General features: G+C 33.6%; 1 protein-coding gene across 1 annotated transcript; it reads left to right on the plus strand.

The window, feature by feature from the left end:
- The first annotated feature begins 983 nt into the window (after positions 1 to 983).
- Positions 984 to 24680, plus strand: LOC125049097 (pre-mRNA-processing-splicing factor 8). Its single transcript, XM_047648196.1, has 35 exons — positions 984 to 1126; positions 1207 to 1403; positions 1824 to 2712; positions 2954 to 3204; positions 3299 to 3461; positions 3764 to 3981; positions 4723 to 4949; positions 5501 to 5645; positions 6777 to 6958; positions 7262 to 7468; positions 8447 to 8737; positions 9488 to 9680; positions 10540 to 10727; positions 11759 to 11997; positions 12640 to 12786; positions 13266 to 13416; positions 13888 to 14095; positions 14915 to 15120; positions 15462 to 15652; positions 16537 to 16672; positions 16941 to 17110; positions 17377 to 17524; positions 17756 to 17884; positions 18171 to 18331; positions 18679 to 18870; positions 19104 to 19298; positions 19702 to 19873; positions 19967 to 20080; positions 20610 to 20783; positions 21278 to 21471; positions 21914 to 22129; positions 22811 to 22976; positions 23163 to 23366; positions 23481 to 23760; positions 24443 to 24680. Exons 2-35 carry the CDS (start codon positions 1217 to 1219, stop codon positions 24601 to 24603), a joined length of 7095 nt encoding a protein of 2364 aa, XP_047504152.1. The 5' UTR covers positions 984 to 1126; positions 1207 to 1216; the 3' UTR covers positions 24604 to 24680.
- The last annotated feature ends 195 nt before the right edge of the window (positions 24681 to 24875 follow it).

Consider the following 24875-nt stretch of genomic DNA (forward strand, 5'->3'; position numbering starts at 1 on the left):
ATGGGTACGGAAATAATATTTTGCGTGAATGTGATTAAAAAATATTTCCGTATTCCGGATATGGTTGCAAATTCAAATACTGACATTAATCCCAAAAGTAAACAGTCCCCTCGATTTGCAGAACTTTTGAAATTTTCTTGAAGGTGAAAAAATAAAAAAAATTACATTTTTGCAAATTGCATAAAGTTCCGGGTCGCGTATGAGGTTGCAAATTTGTAAATACATCAGAATAGATGTTTTCGAAGTTTGCAACCAAGTTTCAAAACTTTTGTAATTATTCCGAGACCACCTTACTCGAAAAAATGACCACGAATTAAAAAGAATTATAAATAAACATGTTCCGGTCAACGGAAAAGGTTGCAAATTTATACAATCGTTCGGTATATTTTTCCGATATATCTGTCAAATTTGCAGAACTTTTGGAACGTTTTCCTTCAGTTTAATAAAGAAAAACATTAATTTTTAATAACAAAAAATGTTCCGTACACTTAAATTGGTTGCAAATTTGACACGTGATGTAAAATAATATATTTAACACCACTCCAACTTTGCAGAACTTTTGGAATTTTGGTCTCAAGAACTGAGCAAATTATCATTTATTGCATTTTTAACAATGTTCCGGACCGCAGAGCAGGTTGCAAAATTTTATAGTTTGTTTTAATACCACTCCCGACCTTACATCAAAATTTGAAAACTTTTGGAATTATAATGAATTAATTGTCTTGACTGACTGGACTAGTTGTGTAACATGGAGGTAAGGATCAAAATTCAAAAGACTAAAGCAAAATTTTGGCACCGCAGCTGAAATACGATGAACGATACAAGTCCATAATAGAAAAAAATATAATTTACCACCTTAAATGTGTAATTTGCATTATTCATCAAAATTTACAGCACTGTCAAATTAGCAAAAGTATACAGCATATATTATATTTTATTAAATTACTTATTGTTATTGAATATTTAGTAATCTGTGGTAACAGCAACAGCTAAATGTAAATGCAAATGGCCGCGCTTGGCGTGTCTATAACAATTGGCGTCGCTTTAAAAACATGTGAAATATAAGACGCTTCAATGTTGTTTTTAAAATTAAATAAATAAGTGTATATTCAAGGGCGTAATCAAAGTAAGTTATTCTATTTTCAAGCGTGGATTACTTTGTGATTGATGTCGCGTAGTGATAAGGTTATAATATTTTGATTATAGGGCAGCAGCGATGTCGCTGCCGCCTTACTTATTGGGGCCCAACCCCTGGGCTACCATGATGGCGCAGCAACAGCTGGCGGCGGCGCAACAGGCCGCTTTACAAGCGCACGCTGCCGCTGCTGCAGCTGCGCCGCCGGTCCCTCCGGCTCAACCACCAAAACCTCACCACATTCCCGAGGAGAAGATAAAGGAAAAGGGTGAGTTTTCCATAGTTAACCTCATCTTGTATCTAAGATTTTATAAAAGTTAAAGAAATGACAAATGTTGAAATATTTGGCATTAACACATACTATACTTATGTCTAATTCTAGTGGTTACATTTTGTTTTTTACGCATTATTGAAGTCATTATTATGTATTTTTACGTAAAAGTAAAAAGTTAAGTATATCAACTTTAATTACACCCCATGAAACTATATTTCACTCTTGAAGAATAGTTGAAATAATTTCCTGTGGGGTAGATTGCTTGCAATGGATATAATTTTCCTATCTAGTATCACATGGAAAATGCTGTTGTTGCAAACATTATTTATATGACCTTATATTTAAGATATATTATTAAGTAACAACTACTAAGTTAAATTCTTAAGTAGTGAATTTTTTTATAATTTCTTACAGCCACAAAATGGCTTCAACTTCAATCAAAGCGTTTTGCCGAAAAGCGCAAATTTGGTTTTGTGGATGCTCAAAAAGAAGATATGCCACCAGAGCACATACGCAAAATCATCAGAGACCACGGTGATATGACAAGTCGTAAATACAGACATGACAAGAGAGTGTACCTCGGAGCATTGAAGTACATGCCACATGCTGTTATGAAATTACTTGAGAACATGCCAATGCCATGGGAACAAATCAGAGATGTACAAGTTCTATACCACATTACAGGAGCTATAACATTTGTTAATGAAATACCCTGGGTAATTGAGCCTGTATATATTGCTCAATGGGGCACTATGTGGATTATGATGAGACGTGAAAAAAGAGATCGTCGGCACTTCAAACGAATGAGATTTCCACCATTTGATGATGAAGAACCTCCATTAGACTATGCTGATAATATCTTGGATGTAGAGCCCCTTGAACCCATACAAATAGAGATGGATCCTGAGGAAGATAGGGCAGTAGCTTCATGGTTTTATGATCACAAACCGTTATTAGGCACTATACATGTTAATGGATCTACATACAGGAAATGGAATTTGTCATTACCGCAAATGGCTACACTTTACCGTCTTGCGAATCAACTACTGACTGATTTAGTAGATGACAACTATTTTTACTTGTTTGATTCAAAGAGTTTCTTCACTGCAAAAGCCCTAAATATGGCGATACCTGGAGGTCCAAAGTTTGAACCCTTGGTGAAAGATAACTCTGCTGGAGATGAAGATTGGAATGAGTTCAACGATATTAACAAGATCATCATCAGACAGCCAATCAGAACAGAATACAGAATAGCATTCCCATACCTCTATAACAATTTGCCACATTTTGTTCAACTGTCTTGGTAAGTGCTATGTAATATTATAGTATATTTTCTATTGATTATGGCATACATTTAAGTACATGACAGAAGTACAATAATATTTTGATACAATTCACTACATAAAAAATATATTTTTTATGTATATTTGTTAAAATTTTAAAGCATTCTTTTCATTTAATAAATTTGGCATCTTTTCTTTATTTTTTTTTCTTTTATTTTGATGCAATACTGTTCTCTCATTTTACATTATATAACTTTCTAGGTACCACACACCCAATGTTGTGTACATCAAAACAGAAGACCCCGACTTGCCAGCTTTTTACTTTGATCCCCTCATCAATCCAATCTCACACAGACATTCAGTAAAGTCCTTAGACCCTGTCCCGGAAGAGGAAGACTTTGTTTTACCTGAAGAAGTCTCACCATTCTTACAAGAAACGGCATTGTACACTGACAACACAGCAAATGGTATTGCGCTGCTGTGGGCTCCAAGGCCTTTTAGTATGAGATCAGGTAATACAGATTTTTTGTACTGTAATATAGATCCAAAACTTTCATATACATATTTCTATTTCGTTACTTTCAATGACTCATTAAACTCATTTAGGTCGTTGTCGTCGGGCCATTGACGTGCCTCTTGTTAAGACATGGTACAAGGAGCACTGTCCTCCGGGTCAGCCTGTCAAAGTGCGAGTCTCATATCAAAAGTTGCTGAAGTACTATGTGCTCAATGCACTCAAACATCGCGCGCCCAAGCCGCAGAAAAAGAGGTAATTTGAAGTTCTATTATCCTAAACTGGTGGTTAAGTTTTTTTAAGGAAAGTTGTTGACTATTGCTTAGTAATGCAAAATGCATATCGTCTTTTACTTTTTATTAACAAATCTTCACAGGTTTGAAGAAAGTGTTAATTTGTTTAAGACTAGTAATTCAACAATATAATAATTATGGATACATTTTTCAATAAAATTATTTAGATCTTTAGTTTATGTACACTTTATGGCATATCTTCAATTTAACATCGCAATTGCATTGAGACAAAAAACAATTGTACGAAAATTATTCATTCTATAGGTACTTATTCCGTTCCTTCAAATCTACCAAATTCTTCCAAACAACAACCTTGGATTGGGTAGAGGCTGGTCTCCAAGTGTGTCGTCAAGGGTACAACATGTTGAACTTACTCATCCATCGGAAGAACCTTAATTATCTACATTTGGATTACAACTTTAATTTGAAACCTGTCAAGACACTCACAACTAAGGAGAGGAAGAAGTCTCGTTTCGGAAATGGTAAGTATTCTTTTTTTATTTGCAAAAACTATTTATAAATATGAATAATGATTTTTATAATTTGAAAGCTGTACTGTTTAGTAATAGTTAAATTAATAAATCAAACATGGTTTTTTTTTTAAAGACAATTCACACCAATTGACCGAGTACCATGCTAAGCTGGTGAAGCTTGTGTTATGGGTTCTAGACAACGGATATACATACATAGATAGATAGACATATAAATACATATTTAAACACCCAATAGAACTTCTGAAATTGTTTATATTTGTTACCATTTTACAATTAATAAAAACCTGTGCTTGTGTGTGTAGATTTTCACTTATTATTCATGAACCATTGTTGTACATTGATAGAACATTATAAACATGGTGTCATTAGTTAGTTTCACATTAATAAAATTCAGGGTCATTTAGAAAAATAGGGCTTAAAATATAAGTTTCATAAACTAGTAGCTTCAGTTTGAGCTGTATTTAAGTGGCATTGCAGAAGCATGTGCATGCTCAATTTTTTTGACCATGTATTTATTGTATGTGTGAACTCAAATTTCTCAAAATCGAATAGTCATACCAATATTGATTAATATCAGGTAAAATTTTAAGGGGACTGTCCAAGTTTCATTAAAAACAGTTCAGTAGTTTTAGATATGTGCATCTATGCATTCCTGGATTTCCTCACATGTCCTTTGTAAATAACAGATACTTGAAGATGTTTGAATATTTTAAATTACTTTTATTACAGCATTCCATCTTTGTCGAGAAATCCTTCGTCTGACAAAATTAATAGTGGACTCGCACGTCCAATACCGTCTGAACAACGTGGACTCATTCCAACTGGCTGATGGTCTTCAGTACATATTTGCTCACGTTGGCCAGCTGACTGGAATGTACAGATACAAGTACAAACTGATGAGGCAGATTAGGATGTGCAAGGACTTGAAGCATCTGATATATTACCGGTTTAATACTGTAAGTATTTATTTAAAATATAAATTTGAGACCTGCAAACCATATAGGCTGTCAATCTTCCATTGTCGTGTTATTGGGTTAAATTTTATTTTATAATGACACATGACATATATTTCTGTTTGTGTCATGTATAGGTCACCGTAAAATTGTAAACATCGTTAGATTGTAATCTATCTCGCTAGATTGTGAACTGTCGAAATATTGTAATTTGACGGTTTCACTTCGATAGATTACAATCTACCGAATAATAATACGTTAAATTGTAAGCAGTACGTTGGCGTTCACAATCTCGCGAAATAGATTACAATCTAACGATATTTACAATTTTACGGTGACATACACAGTTTTGAGACAAGTATTTAAGTCAGTTTATTGTTTCGTAAAAAATCTAAACTTACTCCGGATTATATTTTTATACTAAACTATAATGTAAATAAAAAAAACAACTAAGCAAGCAGGTAAGATAGTAATTTTTACATAAATTTTAATATATTACTTTACTAGTACAAAGAGCTAAACTTTTCATTAAGGTCGTTTTTATTTATTTGTAGGGCCCAGTGTCAAAGGGTCCAGGTTGCGGTTTCTGGGCTCCAGGATGGCGTGTGTGGTTGTTCTTCATGAGAGGCATCACTCCACTGTTGGAGAGATGGCTTGGCAACTTACTGTCCAGGCAATTCGAAGGAAGACACTCCAAAGGTAATTCCTATAAATTTACTTAGTAATATTGTTGTATTTAAGATTCATTATTAGTTCCTTCATTTATTCTAAAAAAATCTAAACATCATATCTAATATATAAAATTCTCGTATCACAGTTTTCGTTGCCATACTCCTCCGAAACGGCTGGACCGATTTTGATGAAATTTTTTGTGCTTATCCGGTATCTATGAGAATCGGCCAACATCTATTTTTCATCCCCCTAAATGTTAGGGGTAGTCCACCCCTAAATTTTATTTTTTATTTTTTAGGCAAAATTTTTAATTTCTATTTTTTTATGATACAACATTAAAAAATACATACAACCGCTAATTTTCACCCCTCTACGATCAACCCTTATTTTTATTATAAATGATATACATGGCAAAACGACGTTTGCCGGATCAGCTAGTAAAATTATAATAATTGGTAAGGTTCGTGTATCGTGGAAAGGTGAATCAACCAGCTTTGTTGCCTTTGACTTATTATCTACTTCTAGCTTCCGCTTGCAGCATGCTCGCATCATAATCAACAAATCATAATGAATGTATAGAGCTAAATCTTTTTCATACTATCTCTTGGTGAAAACACCATTTCATCAGAACATACAACAACCACTATTTGAGCATTGACTTGTTCAAGCTATCGCGGAATATGCTTAAAAGGATTTTAATGAATATCCATAGTGCTAAATTACCAGCATCATCAGCACACCCCACATACACACACTCACTTTCATACCAATACATTATAAATGTTTTCATTTCATAGATGTTTGAAACTTTTTGTATATTTGTAGTCCATCTTTAGATAATTGTGTTTTGTTAATAATTTATGGTATTGAGTATACATTTTACATAAAAATACAGATATACGATTTGTAATAAAACCGAGTATTACTATAGTCTATCGTAATTAAAATAAATATTACGAAAAGGAATTATACAAGAATAAAGAGGAAAATTATAAAGATTTGTATTTCTGCATGTCAGTAATGAATAACATCCTAATCCTATCTCTTCTTCCCCTTTATTAGCAAAATATAAAAAGAAACAAATTAAGCCACCAGCGCGTAAGCTTGTAACTGTGTTTTTAAACTTATATTAAAAAACTATGTTCTCTTTTTGTCTAGGTGTTGCTAAAACGGTGACGAAGCAGCGTGTGGAATCTCACTTCGACCTGGAGTTGCGTGCGTCTGTCATGCACGATATCGTGGATATGATGCCAGAAGGAATCAAGCAGAATAAGGCCAGGACAATATTGCAGCATCTGTCTGAAGCCTGGAGGTGCTGGAAGGCGAATATCCCTTGGAAGGTAAAACTATATGTATATTATTCCATAAATATGTAATATATTACGTTTTAACACACTTTTTGTGTAATTTTACTTAAATGTATGTAATTGATATACTTTTAATTTAATAACACTTTAAAAGTCTACCTTGGTTTTATTAACCGAAATGATGTAACCACAGTTAAATCCGGAGTTTCTAGATTTGATTACAGATATGCAATAATGTATTTAAAATCAAAATCTTGTTATGAGTTCCAACACTTAACGATTCCATTTATATTTACTATTATAACTTTTTTAATTTTAATCTATTAAATCTAACAGGTCCCAGGTCTTCCGACGCCAATAGAGAACATGATTCTCCGATACGTTAAAATGAAGGCGGATTGGTGGACCAACACGGCCCATTACAATCGGGAAAGAATACGACGAGGAGCCACCGTAGATAAGACCGTGTGCAAGAAGAATTTGGGAAGACTGACGAGGCTCTATCTAAAGGCTGAACAGGAGAGACAGCATAATTATTTGAAGGTGAGCTAAATATAAATAAGCGTTCAAGTATTAAGTTACGTAAATTTTGAAGATTATTGGACCCCCCCCCATGTAACGCGCCGTAACGTTTTTCTGTACCCAAGTATAGTAAAACCTTTAGTGTAACTACCTAGTGACTTCATACCTAAAATTTACTATTATGTGGTGTTTTAGTACTGGAAACTCGAAAGTAATATTAACAATAACGCTTAATTTAATCCCCGCCGCGCATCGTGACGTAATACTTGAACGCTATCTTACCCTGTAAAATCAAAGCAAAAGCAATGATTTAATATCAAATTCTTGTGAGGAAAAACCGACTGAAAGAACTACACAGATTTTGGGATTTCACATCAAAAATATTTTTTTTTATTCTTGATTTTTTTTTAATGTCAAGTTTCAGATTATACATCTAGAGTATTATAAAGTTATGCTTTATAAAAGAATACACTTAAAATTCTAACCGTCTTAAAAATCGTATAAAAATAATTGTTCTTAGAAATCTTTTTTATAAATTTATACCTAATAGTGCTTGTTTATAAGCCTTTATAACTTATTTTGTTTGGCCTTAGGAAATAGATGAGTTGATAAATAAACATTATTTAAAAACATATATATAACTTGATTAATGAGCAGTGTTGGCCTAGTGGCTTCAGCGTGCGACTCTCATACCTGAGATCGTAGGTTCGTTCTCCGGCTATGCAGCAATAGAATTTCTTTCTATGTGCGCATTTAATATTTGCTCGAACGGTGAAGGAACACATCGTGAGGAAACCGACATGTCTTAAACCCAAAGTCGACGGCGTGTGTCAGGCACTGGAGGCTGATCACCTACTTGCCTATTAGATTTAAAAATGATCATGAAACAGATTCAGAAATCTGAGGCCAAGACCTAAAGAGGTTGTAGCGCCACTGATTTATTTATTTATATAACTTGATTGTTAAGGTAAAATTTAATTTTCATTCTGTTTATTTCAGGACGGTCCATATATCTCACCCGAAGAAGCCGTAGCGATTTACACAACAACAGTGCATTGGCTCGAATCTCGTCGATTTGCGCCCATCCCCTTCCCGCCCCTTTCATACAAACACGACACAAAACTGCTCATTTTAGCCTTGGAGAGGCTGAAAGAGGCGTACAGTGTCAAATCCAGGCTGAACCAGAGCCAAAGGGAGGAATTGGGATTGATAGAACAGGCCTATGACAACCCGCACGAGGCATTGTCGAGAATCAAGAGACATTTGCTTACACAAAGAACGTTTAGAGAGGTGAGTTACATTTTGTTCATATTTATCATTAATTGTAATTACAACTAAACTGTCTTTTTTTTACATTACGTATTGTTTATAACTAATTTTATGGATACTTTAATGAACAACCAATTATGATCGAATATGAATTTCCACCTGTTTTCTTGATAATTTTATATTTAGTTTATCTGAAAAAGGTTCCTAGTTGTGTTGTTGGAGAGCTGAGAAAACAGTTATGTTCAAAATTAATCTGGAAGATTTTTATGTAGTCCATTTTTCGTCTCAAATTTTTAAGGTTGGACCGATAATTGACGTTGTTAATTTATCGTTTTTCGAAATGAGAATAATATTAGATTTTTACTATATAAAGCTAATTTTTGCTTATGGGGGGTTAAAGTTATCACAAATAGTCACCACTATCACCTAACAGGAATACGTCGATTTACCAGTATTATTGTTTTTTTATGATTTGTAATTAAATGTAATTAAAACATATAACAGTTAGTTTTCTTAGAAATAATTATGATGCTTTTTTTTAAATTATCAAATTGAATGAAATGATGAATCGCGTAGGGGTCCTGAATCCAGAGAGTCCCTGTGCTCTGGAGACGATCGTGAGACCGAGTCCTTGCTGATCGCATTGAGACGAGGCCGCGCTCGTCTGATAACACGCTGTCTGATCATTCAATAACAACGATGTATTGTTATCCTATTATCCTTACTTAATAATGCAGAAAAGCATATTTTAATTAAGCAATTTTTTTATAGGTTGGTATAGAATTCATGGATCTATACTCACATCTAGTCCCCGTCTATGATGTGGAACCCTTGGAGAAAATCACAGACGCATATTTAGACCAATATCTGTGGTATGAAGCAGACAAACGAAGGTTGCTGCCGCCATGGGTCAAACCGGCTGACACGGAGCCTTCGCCGCTATTGGTTTATAAGTGGTGTCAAGGTAAAATTATTATTATTTTTTAATTTATTTATTATCCGGATAAAATTATTATTTAAACAAAGTGTTACCATCTATATTTTAAAATTTCCTTGAATTACGAAATAGTTGTTGAATAATTTTTTGCTTTTTGAAAAGAATTGGATATTCTGTATAAACCTAATTGAAGCCCATATGTTTCTAAATCGAATGAGATTTCTTAGAAAAAATGCTTTTTACTGTCAAAAGTCGGATAGTATGTTTTTGTTTTGTTGTGTTTCTCCAAGGGAGTTGGTACGGAATATGTTTAAGGAATTAAATATTATGACACTATCTGGTCAATATATTCTTGAAGCCTTGTTGTATGTACAAACAAAATATAAACGATTTTAAAACAAATGGTGACTTTCACCAGTATAATACGCGAAATAGAACTAATTTGAGACGACCAACCAGGCTCCAAAAGATAAACCACTCCTTATATTGGAAATTGTATTCGTTTTTACAACAAAGTCCCAAGCGAAATTAGAGAATTATCGCTAAATAAATTCAAAGCCCTCGTTAAACGTAAATTAATCAATAAATCTTTTTATAAATTTGACGAATACTTAAATGATCCTATTCCTTGGGATTGATTTGCTCCGGATCAAATAATTTATATGACAATACTTGGCGATTAAAAAGAGTGGCGGAAAGTTTCTTGCCAGTTCTTACCCGCTCTACGCCCTTGACTTGCGAACTGGTAGTAAATGTAAATTTACAATTAAACTTCTTTTTGATGATTCATAAGTGTACTTGTTTACCTATATGAATAAAGATATTTTGAGTTTGACTTCCTAAGCCCAGAATTTTAGTTTCTTTAATATATTTTTTTTTTTTTCAGGTATTAACAATCTTCAAGATGTATGGGAAGTAGGTGAAGGAGAATGCAATGTACTTCTGGAGTCCCGCTTCGAAAAACTCTATGAAAAGATCGATCTGACTCTTCTCAACAGATTACTTCGGTTGATAGTGGACCACAATATTGCTGATTATATGACTGCTAAGAATAACGTCGTTATCAATTATAAGGTAAATTTTAAGAATTATCTGTGATAAGATTGGAGGCAATTCAGTTTTGAATATTATAAAAACCTCTTTTCAATATTTTTTTCTTCGTACATTAAATTTTTTAAGTTATACTTCTTTTGGCGCGTTAGGGAAAAATGATGAGAGTACATTTTTACGATGCGCGCGCACACCTGTCACAAAAAACCGACCCCTGATGTTAGCATAGACATTTTAAAATAAAAATGTCTATTTCTTTAATTATGTAGAAATATTTTTTTGTGATATTTAAATCAACTTTATTTAACTAGATAATGCATTATAATAAAACTTTCAATGTAATAAATACCTTTTATATATTGTTAGTGTCTTTTCTACAAACGTAGTATAGTATAGGCAACAGATAAAAAATTTAAAAAGATTTTTATCTTGTTACGCCAAAGAAGTATAACTTCTAACGCGTGTACATAAGCACACACACATGTTTTTTGGTACTGTTAACGTTTATGAATATTTGTCTAGTGTGATTGAATATTGAATGAAATGATGAATCGCGTAGGGGTCCTGAATCCAGAGAGTCCCTGTGCTCTGGGGACGATCGTGAGACCGAGTCCTTGCTGATCGCATTGAGACGAGGCCGCGCTCGTCTGATAACACGCTGTCTGATCATTCAATAACAAAAACTTAATGAAATATAACAATAAAATGATGTTTACTTTACCTATTTTGTGCACTAAACTTAAAAAGTAATATACAAACAGTTAAGGATATTCATAGATAATTTAAAATTAAAAACTTTTCACTCAGAGAATCTCTCTAACAACAACATTAAACAAAAAGCTTCTTTTGTCAAGTTACTTTTTATTCATATATGTTCTTAGATAACTAGAAATTAGTTTTTTTTTATTATTTGGAGAAAGAAAAGCCTTTGTGGCTTCCATTTTTAATTGTGAAACTGAACAATATGTCTAGTAATTTCGGTTTATAGTTTTTTTATTTTTATTTAATTATAAGTAATCTTACAGTAATAGTACAATAATTACCTTTTACCACAGGACATGAATCACACAAACTCGTATGGTATCATCCGTGGTCTGCAATTCGCCTCATTCATAGTCCAATACTATGGTCTAGTATTAGATTTGCTAGTCCTTGGTCTCCAAAGGGCTAGTGAAATGGCCGGACCTCCGCAATTGCCAAATGACTTCCTGGCTTATCAAGACCGTCCAGTGGAGTCAGCTCATCCAATTAGACTGTATTGCAGATATGTGGATCGGATTCATATATTCTTTAGGTGAGTTATATATAATACTTATATTAATTAAATAGGGTTACTAGAGTTGCCTAGAAGAGATCGCTTGTTGGCAATAAGGCCGCCCGTTGTATCCATTATAATTTTTATGTATTTTGATTTATTCGTTTTTGTAAATATGTAACAAAGTGTGAAGAAATAAATATTTTTGACGTTCAAGTATTATTACGCAACGAATTTGGGGGGTGGGGGGTTCTTTTCTAAAACGTTACGACGTGGGGCGGGGATTAAATTACGCGTTATTGTTAATATTATTTTCGACTTTCCAGTACTTTACACCACATAATGGTAACTTTTAGCTATAAAGAGTCACTGCATGGTCACGAAACGTTTTACTATTGGGTCCAGAAAAACGTTACGGCGCGTTACATGGGGGGGGGGGGGGGGGGGGTCAATAATCTCCAAAAATTGCGTGACGTAAAACTTGAACGCTCCCTAAGCTATTCTTACATTATTTATCAAAATATCACTGTATTTTAGTATATCTTTCACTACAAAAATGTGTTGAATTGTAATAATAATTATATAGCGTTTTGACTGAAATTTTTGTTCATCAACAAAAATATATCAAACTTTTTTATCGTCATTTTTTATAACTACATAGTTACATGTTTTTATTTATAGATTCTCGGCTGAAGAGGCCCGGGATCTCATTCAGAGATACCTAACAGAGCATCCGGATCCAAACAATGAAAATATTGTTGGGTACAATAATAAGAAGTGCTGGCCCAGAGATGCTCGAATGAGGCTCATGAAACATGACGTTAATTTGTAAGTATATAACTTAAATATGGTGTAGTATACACACACTATATTATATGATCTTTAAGTGTAATATAATTCCCTTTTTTTTAAGTTAAGAGGTTTTATTTAAAATAATAGTCCCATGTTACGACATTTAAAATTATGTTTGTATCAAGAAATTCTTCTTAAAATTTATAAAATAACAGCTAACAACACCCGCGACAACCTTCAAGCTTCATGTATGGAAAGAAATACTTATTTAACATTAAGATTTCATCGGCGGCTAACAAAAAGAGCCGAAGACCTTGAAACGCTAAGAACCCTTTAGATCACGCCAGAAAAACCGAAAATATCCGCATCGTAATGTTCATTGGTTTAGGCGCTACGATGCCACAGACAGACATATATATTATATATGTCAATCTTTGAACGTCCTTTTGTCGCGGATTAATAAGAAGCTAATTACGTATACAAAATTTTCTATTTAAATATTTTATTTATTATAGGGGTCGAGCGGTATTTTGGGATATCAAGAACCGTTTGCCGCGTTCCGTGACAACGATTCAATGGGAGAACAGCTTCGTCTCTGTTTATTCGAAAGATAATCCCAATTTGCTCTTCAACATGGCCGGCTTTGAGTGTAGGATACTGCCCAAAGTAAGTACGCTTTATAATTAAAATCATCATTTATTATACCTTTTTAATTTATTAACTTTTTTCTGATTTTCTTGGTGATGACCAATCAACATTTCGTCATCAGTAATTATTTACTTTTTTTTACACACATAACACACACATTGTCTAAGCTTGAAAACGAAATGCATTTTCGACGATTCCTACAAAAAATTATCAAATACGTTTATGTAGTATTATTTTTGAGAGCTTTGTTACTTTTGCTGACAAGAGAAAGGGGGTGGATACATTTCAGTAAATCTGCTTACGTAATACGAATGGCCTCTAAAATTGGTTTTTTGAAAATCGGTTCTGTAGTTTATGGGCGCATTCATATAGATATAGATACATACGCCAATAATGTTGACAAATAAGAAGTCGAAAACTTATAAATTTATATAAAACTTAGGTATTTTTGTATAAAGCGTCTAAAACGTTTTTGAAAATGAATTTCAGTGCCGCAGTCAGAACGAGGAACTGTCCCACCGTGACGGTGTGTGGAACTTACAAAACGAAGTGACGAAAGAGCGAACAGCGCAATGTTATTTGCGGGTTGACGACGAATCCTTGTCGAGATTCCACAACAGAGTCAGGCAGATTCTTATGGCCTCAGGTTCTACCACCTTCACCAAAATTGTCAACAAGTGGAACACCGCGCTTATAGGTTTGCTATCTTTATTAATATTATTTATTAAATATACATTACTCTGATTTACTGTAGGCTTGAGTAACTTTTAATTTAAAGAAAAAACTTTTTTACCGGATCTAAGTTATGTATTATATAATTTATTAAATTTATTTAACATAATTTTAAATTTATAATAATACATAACTTTAATCCGGTAAAAAGTTTTTTCTTTAAATGTGTAAAGGTTATGCCAATAAAAGACAATACAACTTTTAATTTATTTGTAGTGAAGACAATTTAAACTTTAAAAAACAAAAAATTACCGTTACACTGTTCTGTTTTTCTTATCTTGCGTTCTCTTATGGGGACAAAACATTTAAATTTCTAACAGCCATAACATCTTCTAAGAACTCCTAGTCACGTGATAAATCGTAAGCTGATATCGTTCCAATAAAAAATAATTAGCCGCTATTTATCTCAGGACCCATGGTGTAATGAATGCAGCTCCTTACAAACGGTGTGTAAAAAAAATGGCGATTAAAAAGAGTGGCGGAAAGTTTATTGCCAGTTCTTCTCTTCCGTTCTACGTCCTTGATTTGAGAACTGGCACTAAATGTAAAGTTAGAAGCATTTCATATACATTTCTTTTTTTCAACGATCATAAGTGTACAATGTGTTACCTATATGATTAAATGATTTTTGAATACCTACTTTACTGGGGGACATATGATAAAGTCATTTGTCCCCCAGGTGAGGCTTAGTTATACCAACATGGAAACAATAAAATCTTAAAACTTCATTTCGACGACAATCCCATCAAACCTTGCGTTGGTCTGTACCATTTCTTTTTTTTAGGTCTGATGACGTACTTCCGCGAAGCCGTTGTAAACACTCAAGAGTTACTCGATCTGTTAGTAAAGTGTGAAAACAAGATTCAAACGCGTATCAAGATCGGTCTCAACTCCAAAATGCCCTCACGTTTCCCGCCCGTTGTTTTTTACACGCCCAAAGAGCTTGGCGGTTTGGGAATGTTGTCTATGGGTCACGTACTTATACCACAGGTAATATTATTATTGTATTTGTTATAAAGTACAGGTATGTATTGTTTCTTTTGTAAATTAAAGGAGTAGTCATGACCGTTTGTCAGGTGAAGATCGTAGAAATATATTTCTACGATCTTTTATTTCCTTTACTTTACACCACATAATGGTAACTTTTAGGTATTTAAAGAGTCACTGGGTGGTCGCAAAACGTTTTACTAGTGGATACAGAAAAACGTTACGGCGCGTTACATGGGGGGGGGGGGTCAATAATCTCCAAAAATTGCGTGACGTAATACTTGAACGGTCCCTAATCTATATTGAAAATAATTGTAATTCACATCATGAATAATTGCTTACAGTCTGACCTTCGCTGGTCGAAACAAACAGACGTGGGTATCACTCACTTCCGTTCGGGAATGTCTCACGATGAGGACCAGCTGATTCCCAACTTGTACCGATACATTCAACCGTGGGAGGCTGAATTCGTTGACTCACAGCGTGTATGGGCCGAGTACGCTCTCAAGAGACAGGAGGCAAACGCACAAAACCGGTAAATTGTAGTATTTTTTGTTTATTTATTAAGTTTTGGTGATTAAGTATTTCTTAGTGGCGTAGTAAGTCCTTACTCTATACTCAGATTTTTCATTACGTAGAATTGTGACATTTCATAAGTGTTGCTACTAAAAAGTTCTCCACCGAAAAAGGGACAAATTTGACTTATTTGAGGGCAATAAAAAATGCTACGTATTTTTCATGTCTTACCTACAAAAAGGTAAATCTAAATACATATTTACTTACTCAAGTGACCTAATACAAAAATAACAATATGTCAATACCACGAACAATATATCCAATTAACATTAATTAGTTTATTTTATTCTTTAGCTGGCATCTCTGCCTACTAATTCCAGGTTTAAAAACCTTTTTAAAAAAATATAATGTTATCTTTACTTGTGCGTTTTTTACTGTTAGTGATGAAAAGGGACGCTATTATCAATGGCTGTTAAACCACTTTTAATTCTACGGAATTAAAAATCATAGTATAGTTTTAATATTTTATATGAACGTAACCCAAAAGTACTGTTTCTGTTTTGACACTTATTATTTTGAATGAAATGATGAATCGCGTAGGGGTCCTGAATCCAGAGAGTCCCTGTGCTCTGGGGACGATCGTGAGACCGAGTCCTTGCTGATCGCATTGAGAGGAGGCCGCGCTCGTCTGATAACACGCTGTCTGATCATTCAATGCACTTAAAAATTGTAATATATAGCATCTATTGCGTATTCTTAAGCTTACGTTAATTATTGATAACTTAATTTGGAGACATATTTATTAATTCCCTGAACACCTACTAAAATACCACTACTACACTAACTAGGGATACCTTTTCTTTAAATTATCTAGTTTTTAATATACATATTGTATATTTTTAGACGTCTAACCCTCGAAGATTTAGAAGATTCATGGGACAGAGGTATTCCGCGTATCAACACGCTCTTCCAAAAGGACAGACACACGCTCGCGTACGACAAGGGCTGGCGTATACGTACTGAATTCAAACAATACCAGGTAATACTCATCTTATGTAACCACTTCACAATAATATCAGCATCATTAAGCTATTGCAAAATTAAGGTTTTTTATGAAGCATCTAAAATTCAGATATTATTTAATTTCTACAAAATTCAGTCTTAGTAAAAAAATACATTAAAACAAAATATTAAAAGTGCGTATTTTACATTGAAAATTTTTGAAATAACTATTATTGTTTCTAAAATAATAGCTCTTTATAGTACATTAGATGGAGTTTGTTAAAATATAATAATTTGTAATGCAGGTACTGAAGCAAAATCCCTTCTGGTGGACGCATCAGCGTCACGATGGTAAATTATGGAATCTGAACAACTACAGGACGGATATGATTCAAGCTCTTGGTGGAGTCGAAGGAATTCTGGAACACACGTTATTCAAGGGAACATACTTCCCTACGTGGGAAGGTTTGTTCTGGTAAGCAATTTTTTTCTGTTAGATTTATAAACGCCGATTACGCATCCGCGAGCCTACATCGATGTTTACCGCGTAACATGCTGAAATATATGCAATTTTCTTTAAATTTTTGCACACAGCATGACACGAAACTTTTACGTAGCTTTTTCTTTCTTTTATACATTTGGCTGTTGCCCTTTTTCTTAAATTCCCGGTCTTGAAAATTTAAGTATTATAATAGATTTGTTTTCGTGTTAAACTAAAATTGTTAAAATGCACTTTTATAGGGAAAAGGCCTCTGGATTCGAGGAATCCATGAAGTACAAGAAACTGACAAACGCCCAACGTTCCGGTTTGAACCAGATTCCGAATCGTCGTTTCACACTTTGGTGGTCCCCGACTATTAACCGTGCCAACGTGTACGTCGGTTTCCAGGTAAAAATTTACATAATTTCATTCTCGTTTTTAATTGTTGATCAATACTCAACTATTACTGAGCTCTCAATACATAATTGTTTTCAAAAATCCCAAAAAGGCAAAATTAGAAAGATAAAAAGATACCAATTGTATTAAAATAAACAATATTAATTTGGCTCAGCGCTCACTGGATCGGATTTTCATACAAAATAATAAAATAACTACTTATTGAATTGTTGTAAATTTCAGGTGCAACTGGATTTAACTGGTATTTTCATGCACGGAAAGATCCCAACTCTGAAGATATCACTCATCCAGATATTCAGAGCTCACTTGTGGCAGAAGGTTCACGAATCTATTGTCATGGACTTGTGTCAGGTAATATTCCTAATATATATGCTTCAAAATAATTTAGTGTAAGACCTTCACTAAATATATCAAAATATTTATTTCTTGTATTATAAAGTGATTTTATAAAACTTATGCAAGTTAAATATATATCAAAAAGATACATTTCTACATTACTTCATATATTTCTTTATTGTGTTTTGGAATGTTAGATGGTAAAGTGATATGAAGATATGATAAATAGTTTATTAACTTCTAATTTACTAAAAAAATCTATTTAATATATTTTTATTCATTACATTAATTATACTATCAGGTGTTCGATCAAGAACTAGATGCGTTGGAAATAGAAACAGTACAGAAGGAAACCATTCACCCGAGGAAGTCATATAAGATGAACTCATCCTGTGCTGACATACTTCTGTTCTCTGCATACAAGTGGAATGTTTCCAGGCCATCGCTTCTAGCAGATACCAAGTATGTTAAATATTTTAGTATGGATTTAAAATTAAGTTTATTTTTTGTTAAAAAGGTAATATTAATTCATGTAATGTATGAAATAACCAATGAAGTGACATGTTTTAACTAAAATTATATTAAATAGATCTATCATCTAATAATACATATAAACATTTTGTTACAAAAAATAAATACATACATAATAATTTGTAAATAATAAATATATACCGCTATGGCTATATGGCTAGGCCTTATCGCTATTAATTAAGCGTCGTCGGGCGACCCCAATGAAAAAATGCGAAGAAGCTTAGCCAAAAACAAAAAATCCTTTTAAATTAGAAGATTATTAATATAACTGATTTTAGGGACACAATGGACAACACAACAACTCAAAAGTACTGGTTGGACATACAACTCCGTTGGGGTGATTACGACTCGCACGACATTGAGCGTTACGCACGAGCCAAGTTCCTCGACTACACTACGGATAACATGTCCATTTACCCTTCACCCACTGGTCTGCTAATTGCCATTGATTTGGCCTATAATCTCCACAGGTATGCAAAAATATATTTTGACTTGACTAAAAAAGCTATTCAATTTTTACTTGACCACACAAATATTTGGAGATGTTATTCTGAAATATATATACGCTTTTTGAAATTTCTATTAAATTTATTTGAAGGCACACATGTGCATAACTTCTGCACATATAAAAATTAATTTCTTAACATCTCGTCTCACTTTGATATTAGTATGTTTGTCTATATATTTTTTAAAATTATTTCAGTGCATATGGTAACTGGTTCCCTGGCTGCAAGCCCCTCATACAACAGGCCATGGCGAAGATAATGAAGGCAAATCCCGCTCTTTATGTACTAAGGGAGAGAATACGGAAAGCTCTCCAGTTGTACTCATCAGAGCCAACGGAACCTTACCTATCCAGTCAGAACTATGGAGAGCTGTTCTCTAACCAAATTATTTGGTAAGCATTAAAAATAAAATACCGGTTTAGAACGGGTATAAACCTGTTTTTTTATATTAATCCTGTTTATTTGGTTGTAAATGAGAAGATTTTTTTTGGAAAATTAATTACAATGTTCTTAAAAGAAATTAAAAACACAAGGAAGACCAATAAAAAAATAAACAAACTTGATCATAATTTTTTTTGGTTATTCGGCATACAAAAATGTTGTGGGTATTATCACACCGTAAATGTTTAATGAAGTGCATCTTAAATTCTATTCATTTATTTATCAATTATTTATGTATTTCGCGAGACGTGTGATGTGAAGTTTAGAGATAGAAAAAGTCCCTGGACACTATGGCTATATAGAATAGGTATTATTAATAGAAAAAGATCTATTCATTTATATTTTTATTGATAGGTTCGTGGATGACACAAATGTATACCGAGTGACCATTCACAAGACTTTCGAAGGCAACTTGACCACGAAACCAATAAACGGCGCCATCTTCATCTTCAACCCGCGCACGGGACAGCTCTTCCTTAAGATTATTCACACTAGTGTATGGGCTGGACAAAAACGTCTTGGACAGGTAAATTATTAAGATTAATATAAATATTTTCATATAAAAGTTTATACACTTACCGCATAGAGATATTATTTTAATTATTTACTTTTCATACAGCTCGCTAAATGGAAGACTGCTGAAGAAGTAGCTGCTTTGATTCGTTCCCTACCCGTTGAAGAACAGCCTAAACAGATAATTGTCACAAGAAAGGGAATGTTGGATCCACTTGAGGTAAAAATAAATCGATTAAAAAGAATTTGAATTTAACGCAAACTAGATGTTTTTTTAGTACTTGCCACTTGGATTTAGATTTTAACATATGCTAAATCGCGCTTCCTAATCCTATTCTAAAATAAATTATTTATTACTAGCTGTTCCTTGCCACGCTTCGCTGTGGCACATTGTTATTGAATGGTTGAGAAATGAGAAACAAAACAAAGAAAACATTTTATATAAGTTAAATTTTGCAATACTTGTGGAAAAAATATAAATACAAAAATACAAAATCATAAAAACAATCCTTGATGCGGATTTTATATCATGCTAAAATTTCAGCTCGATCGGTGCTGAACTTTTTGAGTTCTTAAAGCATACACAAACCAACATAATATTTTATATATACATATATATAGATTTAGGAATTATTGAAAAATTCCAAAAACGAAAACGCTAATAATACACCATAGTTTTTTCTGCGATTAACATGATTTATTTTTAGTTATAATTTTCTTTTTATAATAAACTACCTTTTCTTCAACAGGTCCACTTGCTTGATTTCCCCAACATTGTGATAAAGGGCTCTGAGCTCCAACTGCCATTCCAAGCGTGTCTCAAAGTGGAGAAGTTCGGTGATCTCATCCTGAAAGCCACTGAACCACAGATGGTCCTGTTCAACTTGTATGACGATTGGCTTAAGACTATATCTTCTTACACTGTGAGTATCTTTACTACTTCTAACTATACTCAGTAGAAGATTTTTCTTAGAACATAACTTTTACACTATTAAAGTAAACACTTTTACGGTGACCGTGCGTGGTAACGGAGACCACGCACGCTGTAAAGCACGCGAAACGTCGGGAAAATTTTTAAATTATGTAAAATAATTATAAGTTTATTATATTACATAGCTTCAATTCGTTAAAAAAGTGTTTTCTTTAATAGTATAACAGAACGTACATATAAAAACGGCGCAAGGTAATCCGTTTGATTACTGAATTTGGTGTCAGGCGAAAATAAAAAAAATATCAGCTGACTTATTACTCTCAAAAATGTTTACTACTAAGAAAAATATACTAATTATTAAAAACAATTTCTTCATAAACAATGCAATTAGATCAATGTTTAAGAATATGTTTGGGTCTATTTTAAATTGTTATCAAATTGCGTTAAAATTACTCATTTAATTAAGAATTTCTATTAAATCTCCAGGCCTTCAGTCGTCTCATCCTCATCCTACGTGCGTTGCACGTGAACACTGAACGTACAAAAGTCCTCCTAAAACCAGACAAAACGACGCTGACGGAGCCTCATCACATTTGGCCCACGCTTTCTGACGATGACTGGATCAAGGTGGAAGTTCAGCTCAAAGACCTGATTCTGGCCGATTATGGAAAGAAAAACAAGTGAGTATAATAAGCTGTGTAACAAGGTTTAATCAATTGAAGCTATGTATTATTTATTATAAACTTTATTATAATTAAAACTTTTATTATAAACTTTTTAATCATCTTTTCTGTGAAGAGCCAAATAAATTGTAATACATTAAATTCAATTATTAAAGACAATAAGTTTTTTGTTATTGTGTATATATTCAATGTAGAATTTTATATTTAGTAATATGTTTAACATATTCTCTATATATATAACCTATATATAGGTATTGAAGAATTGTGCGCAATAACTTTAGGTTCATTAATGTCATGGTATTCAGAGCAATACTGGGTCATCTCTAACAATAAAAAGTAGAGTTTCATAGTCTATATACTATTATTTTTGATGTTAATTATAAAATATCTAAATAAAATCCAATTGTGTAAACTATCTTTAACTATTCAATTATTTCAGCGTTAATGTGGCGTCGCTCACCCAATCGGAGATCCGTGACATTATCCTCGGTATGGAGATATCGGCGCCCTCTGCCCAACGACAACAGATAGCAGAGATAGAGAAGCAGAGCAAGGAGCAGAGTCAGCTCACTGCCACCACCACACGCACTGTTAATAAGCACGGAGACGAGATCATCACTTCCACCACCAGCAACTACGAGTCGCAGACTTTCAGGTAATGATGATATATACTTCATTTCAATCAAATACAGAAATACGCTAGTCAAAACATACTAACTTATCTGTTGAGTATAGTCACAGCATAATATGTTTTTTCTTTATGGCTCTGGCACGATTTGTGCATTAGCCAGCGTCAAGTATAGGATTTTTTATAATTCGTGCTTGTCTTTAGGAATTCGACCGTGTCCTCCATGTACGGTTTAAGGCACTCGCCCGGTACCGCACAACCCTCCTAAAGGCCAAGAACAAATTTAAATTAAATTAAAACTTGCCCTCGAACCGGGAATCGAACCCGGTACCCCTCACCTAGCTGCCACTTAATAAGACCGCTAGGCTATGAGGCCCCTATGTTTGTTTTTATAGCAAATTAAATGTATTATTTGATCAGATGAAAAATTTATATCATTCTTCAACAGTTGTTTTTTAACAATACTAAGAAAATATTGATTATTTAAACCTACTATACGACTCATGCGTCAACCACTTTGAAACCCTATTTTTATAAATTTTAAGTACAGTTTAAACTTACAACTTGTGTTTTTAATAAATTATTACTATGGAAATAGTTTTTATAGCGCAGATACTCGTTTTCGCATTTGCTTACATTGTCATATGATTGAAATATACCTATGCATATGAAGTCGAAAGATTCCAATATTTATATTTGCTTTTTTAGTTCAAAGACGGAATGGCGTGTGCGTGCGATATCGGCAACGAACCTGCATCTACGTACAAACCATATCTACGTGAGCTCTGACGACATCAAGGAGAGCGGCTACACTTACATCTTACCAAAGAACCTGCTTAAAAAGTTCGTCACTATCTCGGATTTGAGAGCTCAGGTAATACTTATATAATATTATGTTAATTACTCACTGTTTGATACAAAATTTATATATAATAAGAGTTCAATTACCTTTTGGCTACTGGATAGAGAATATGGAGAAAATTTGAGTGTGGTCTTTAAAAAAGAGATCTGTTCATGGTTTAGCTTTTGGTCACTTACTAAAAACACATCAAATTTTCAGATCGCCTGCTATCTCTACGGTACATCTCCCCCTGATAATCCACAAGTGCGCGAAGTCCACTGTGCGGTACTTCCCCCGCAGTGGGGTACTCACCAGACGGTGCATCTTCCTAAGCACTTGCCCAAACATCCGGCCCTTGCGCACTTGCAACCATTGGGATGGATGCATACGCAACCTAATGAATTGCCTCAGTTGTCGCCACAGGTAAGATAAGATTAGCTTGACAAAAATTATTTATAGAAAATTCTTTTTAATTACAAGAAACTTGAGACTTCGCAAATGCCTGATAAACGTAATAATTAATATATTATTTTTTAGGACATAACAGCACACGCCAAGGTAATGGCTGACAATCAAACATGGGACGGTGAGAAGACCATCATAATCACGTGTTCCTTTACTCCCGGATCGTGTTCGCTAACAGCGTATAAATTGACACCTAGCGGATACGAATGGGGGGTCAAGAATACTGACAGGGGAAATAACCCCAAAGGTTATCTGCCAAGTCATTATGAGAAAGTTCAAATGTTGCTGTCGGACAGATTCCTCGGGTACTTCATGGTGCCATCACAAGGCAGTTGGAATTATAACTTCATGGGTAAGTTAGCTTATGTAGAACCTCTATAACTCGAACTCCGAGGGAGAGGAAAAAAATTCGAGTTATAGAATTTTCGAGTTAAAGAGGATTTTGATTCGACATAGAGAGGTTGAGATTCATTCTTATAAATTGTGAGGTAGAGGGGTAAAATAAATAAAAATTCAAGTTTTAAATTTTAAATTCGTATTAACGTGAGTCATAAATTTGGGTAATTCTATTCATTATCTACTCCTAAGAAACAATGGTGCAATGATAAAAAAATTAACTTGACTCAAGAGCCTAAATCTTGAACTAAGTCAAGAAATTAATCTTGATGTAAGTAAATTATTATTTTCATAAGAATTTATTCTCTTGACTCAAGACAATCAGTTTCATATTAAATTTTATTCTTGGTTCAAGATTTTGGCTCTTGAGTCAAATTAATTTTTTTATCAGTGTGTACTTGCACTGTCGGCAAATTCTTAAAGGTATTAAAAGTCTTAAACAATCAAGTTGTAGATGTTATAAAATAAAACATTGCTATGTTCGAGATACAGAGGTAAAATATAATTTTTCGAGTTATGGAGGGTAGAACTATTTTATTCTGAATTTAGTTCAGTTCATCAGCTTGTTGATGTAGCAATTTGAAACTCTACATTTTAAATTATACAAGGAATAAAACTGATTTTTTTTATTTATACAGGTGTCCGTCACGATCCCAACATGAAATACGGCGTACAACTTGGCAATCCACGTGAATTCTATCACGAAGTACACCGACCGGCTCATTTTATGAACTTCGCGGCGATGGAAGATGCCACTGCACCGGCCATAGCGGCTGATAGGGAGGACCACTATGCTTAAATACCAGTTTTCTGTGGGTTTTTTTTAAATATGCAAATTGAAAACTGTAAATATAAGAATAAACTTTACAATAATAATGCTTGTTTGATTGAATACTGTAAATACGTCCTTCACCTACTTTGTCTAACTTTTGAACCTGCCTTAATGGGTTGTTTTAAACAAACTCAAAATAACTTTATTCATATAGGTAACCAAGTACACCATCACAAGAACGTCATCAGAAAAGTTGTTTATTAACACAATGAAGTCTAAACCTAAAAGGCATACAGTAT

Source organism: Pieris napi, chromosome 4 (assembly GCF_905475465.1).
Source record: "Pieris napi chromosome 4, ilPieNapi1.2, whole genome shotgun sequence".
Taxonomy (NCBI): Eukaryota; Metazoa; Arthropoda; class Insecta; order Lepidoptera; family Pieridae; genus Pieris; species Pieris napi.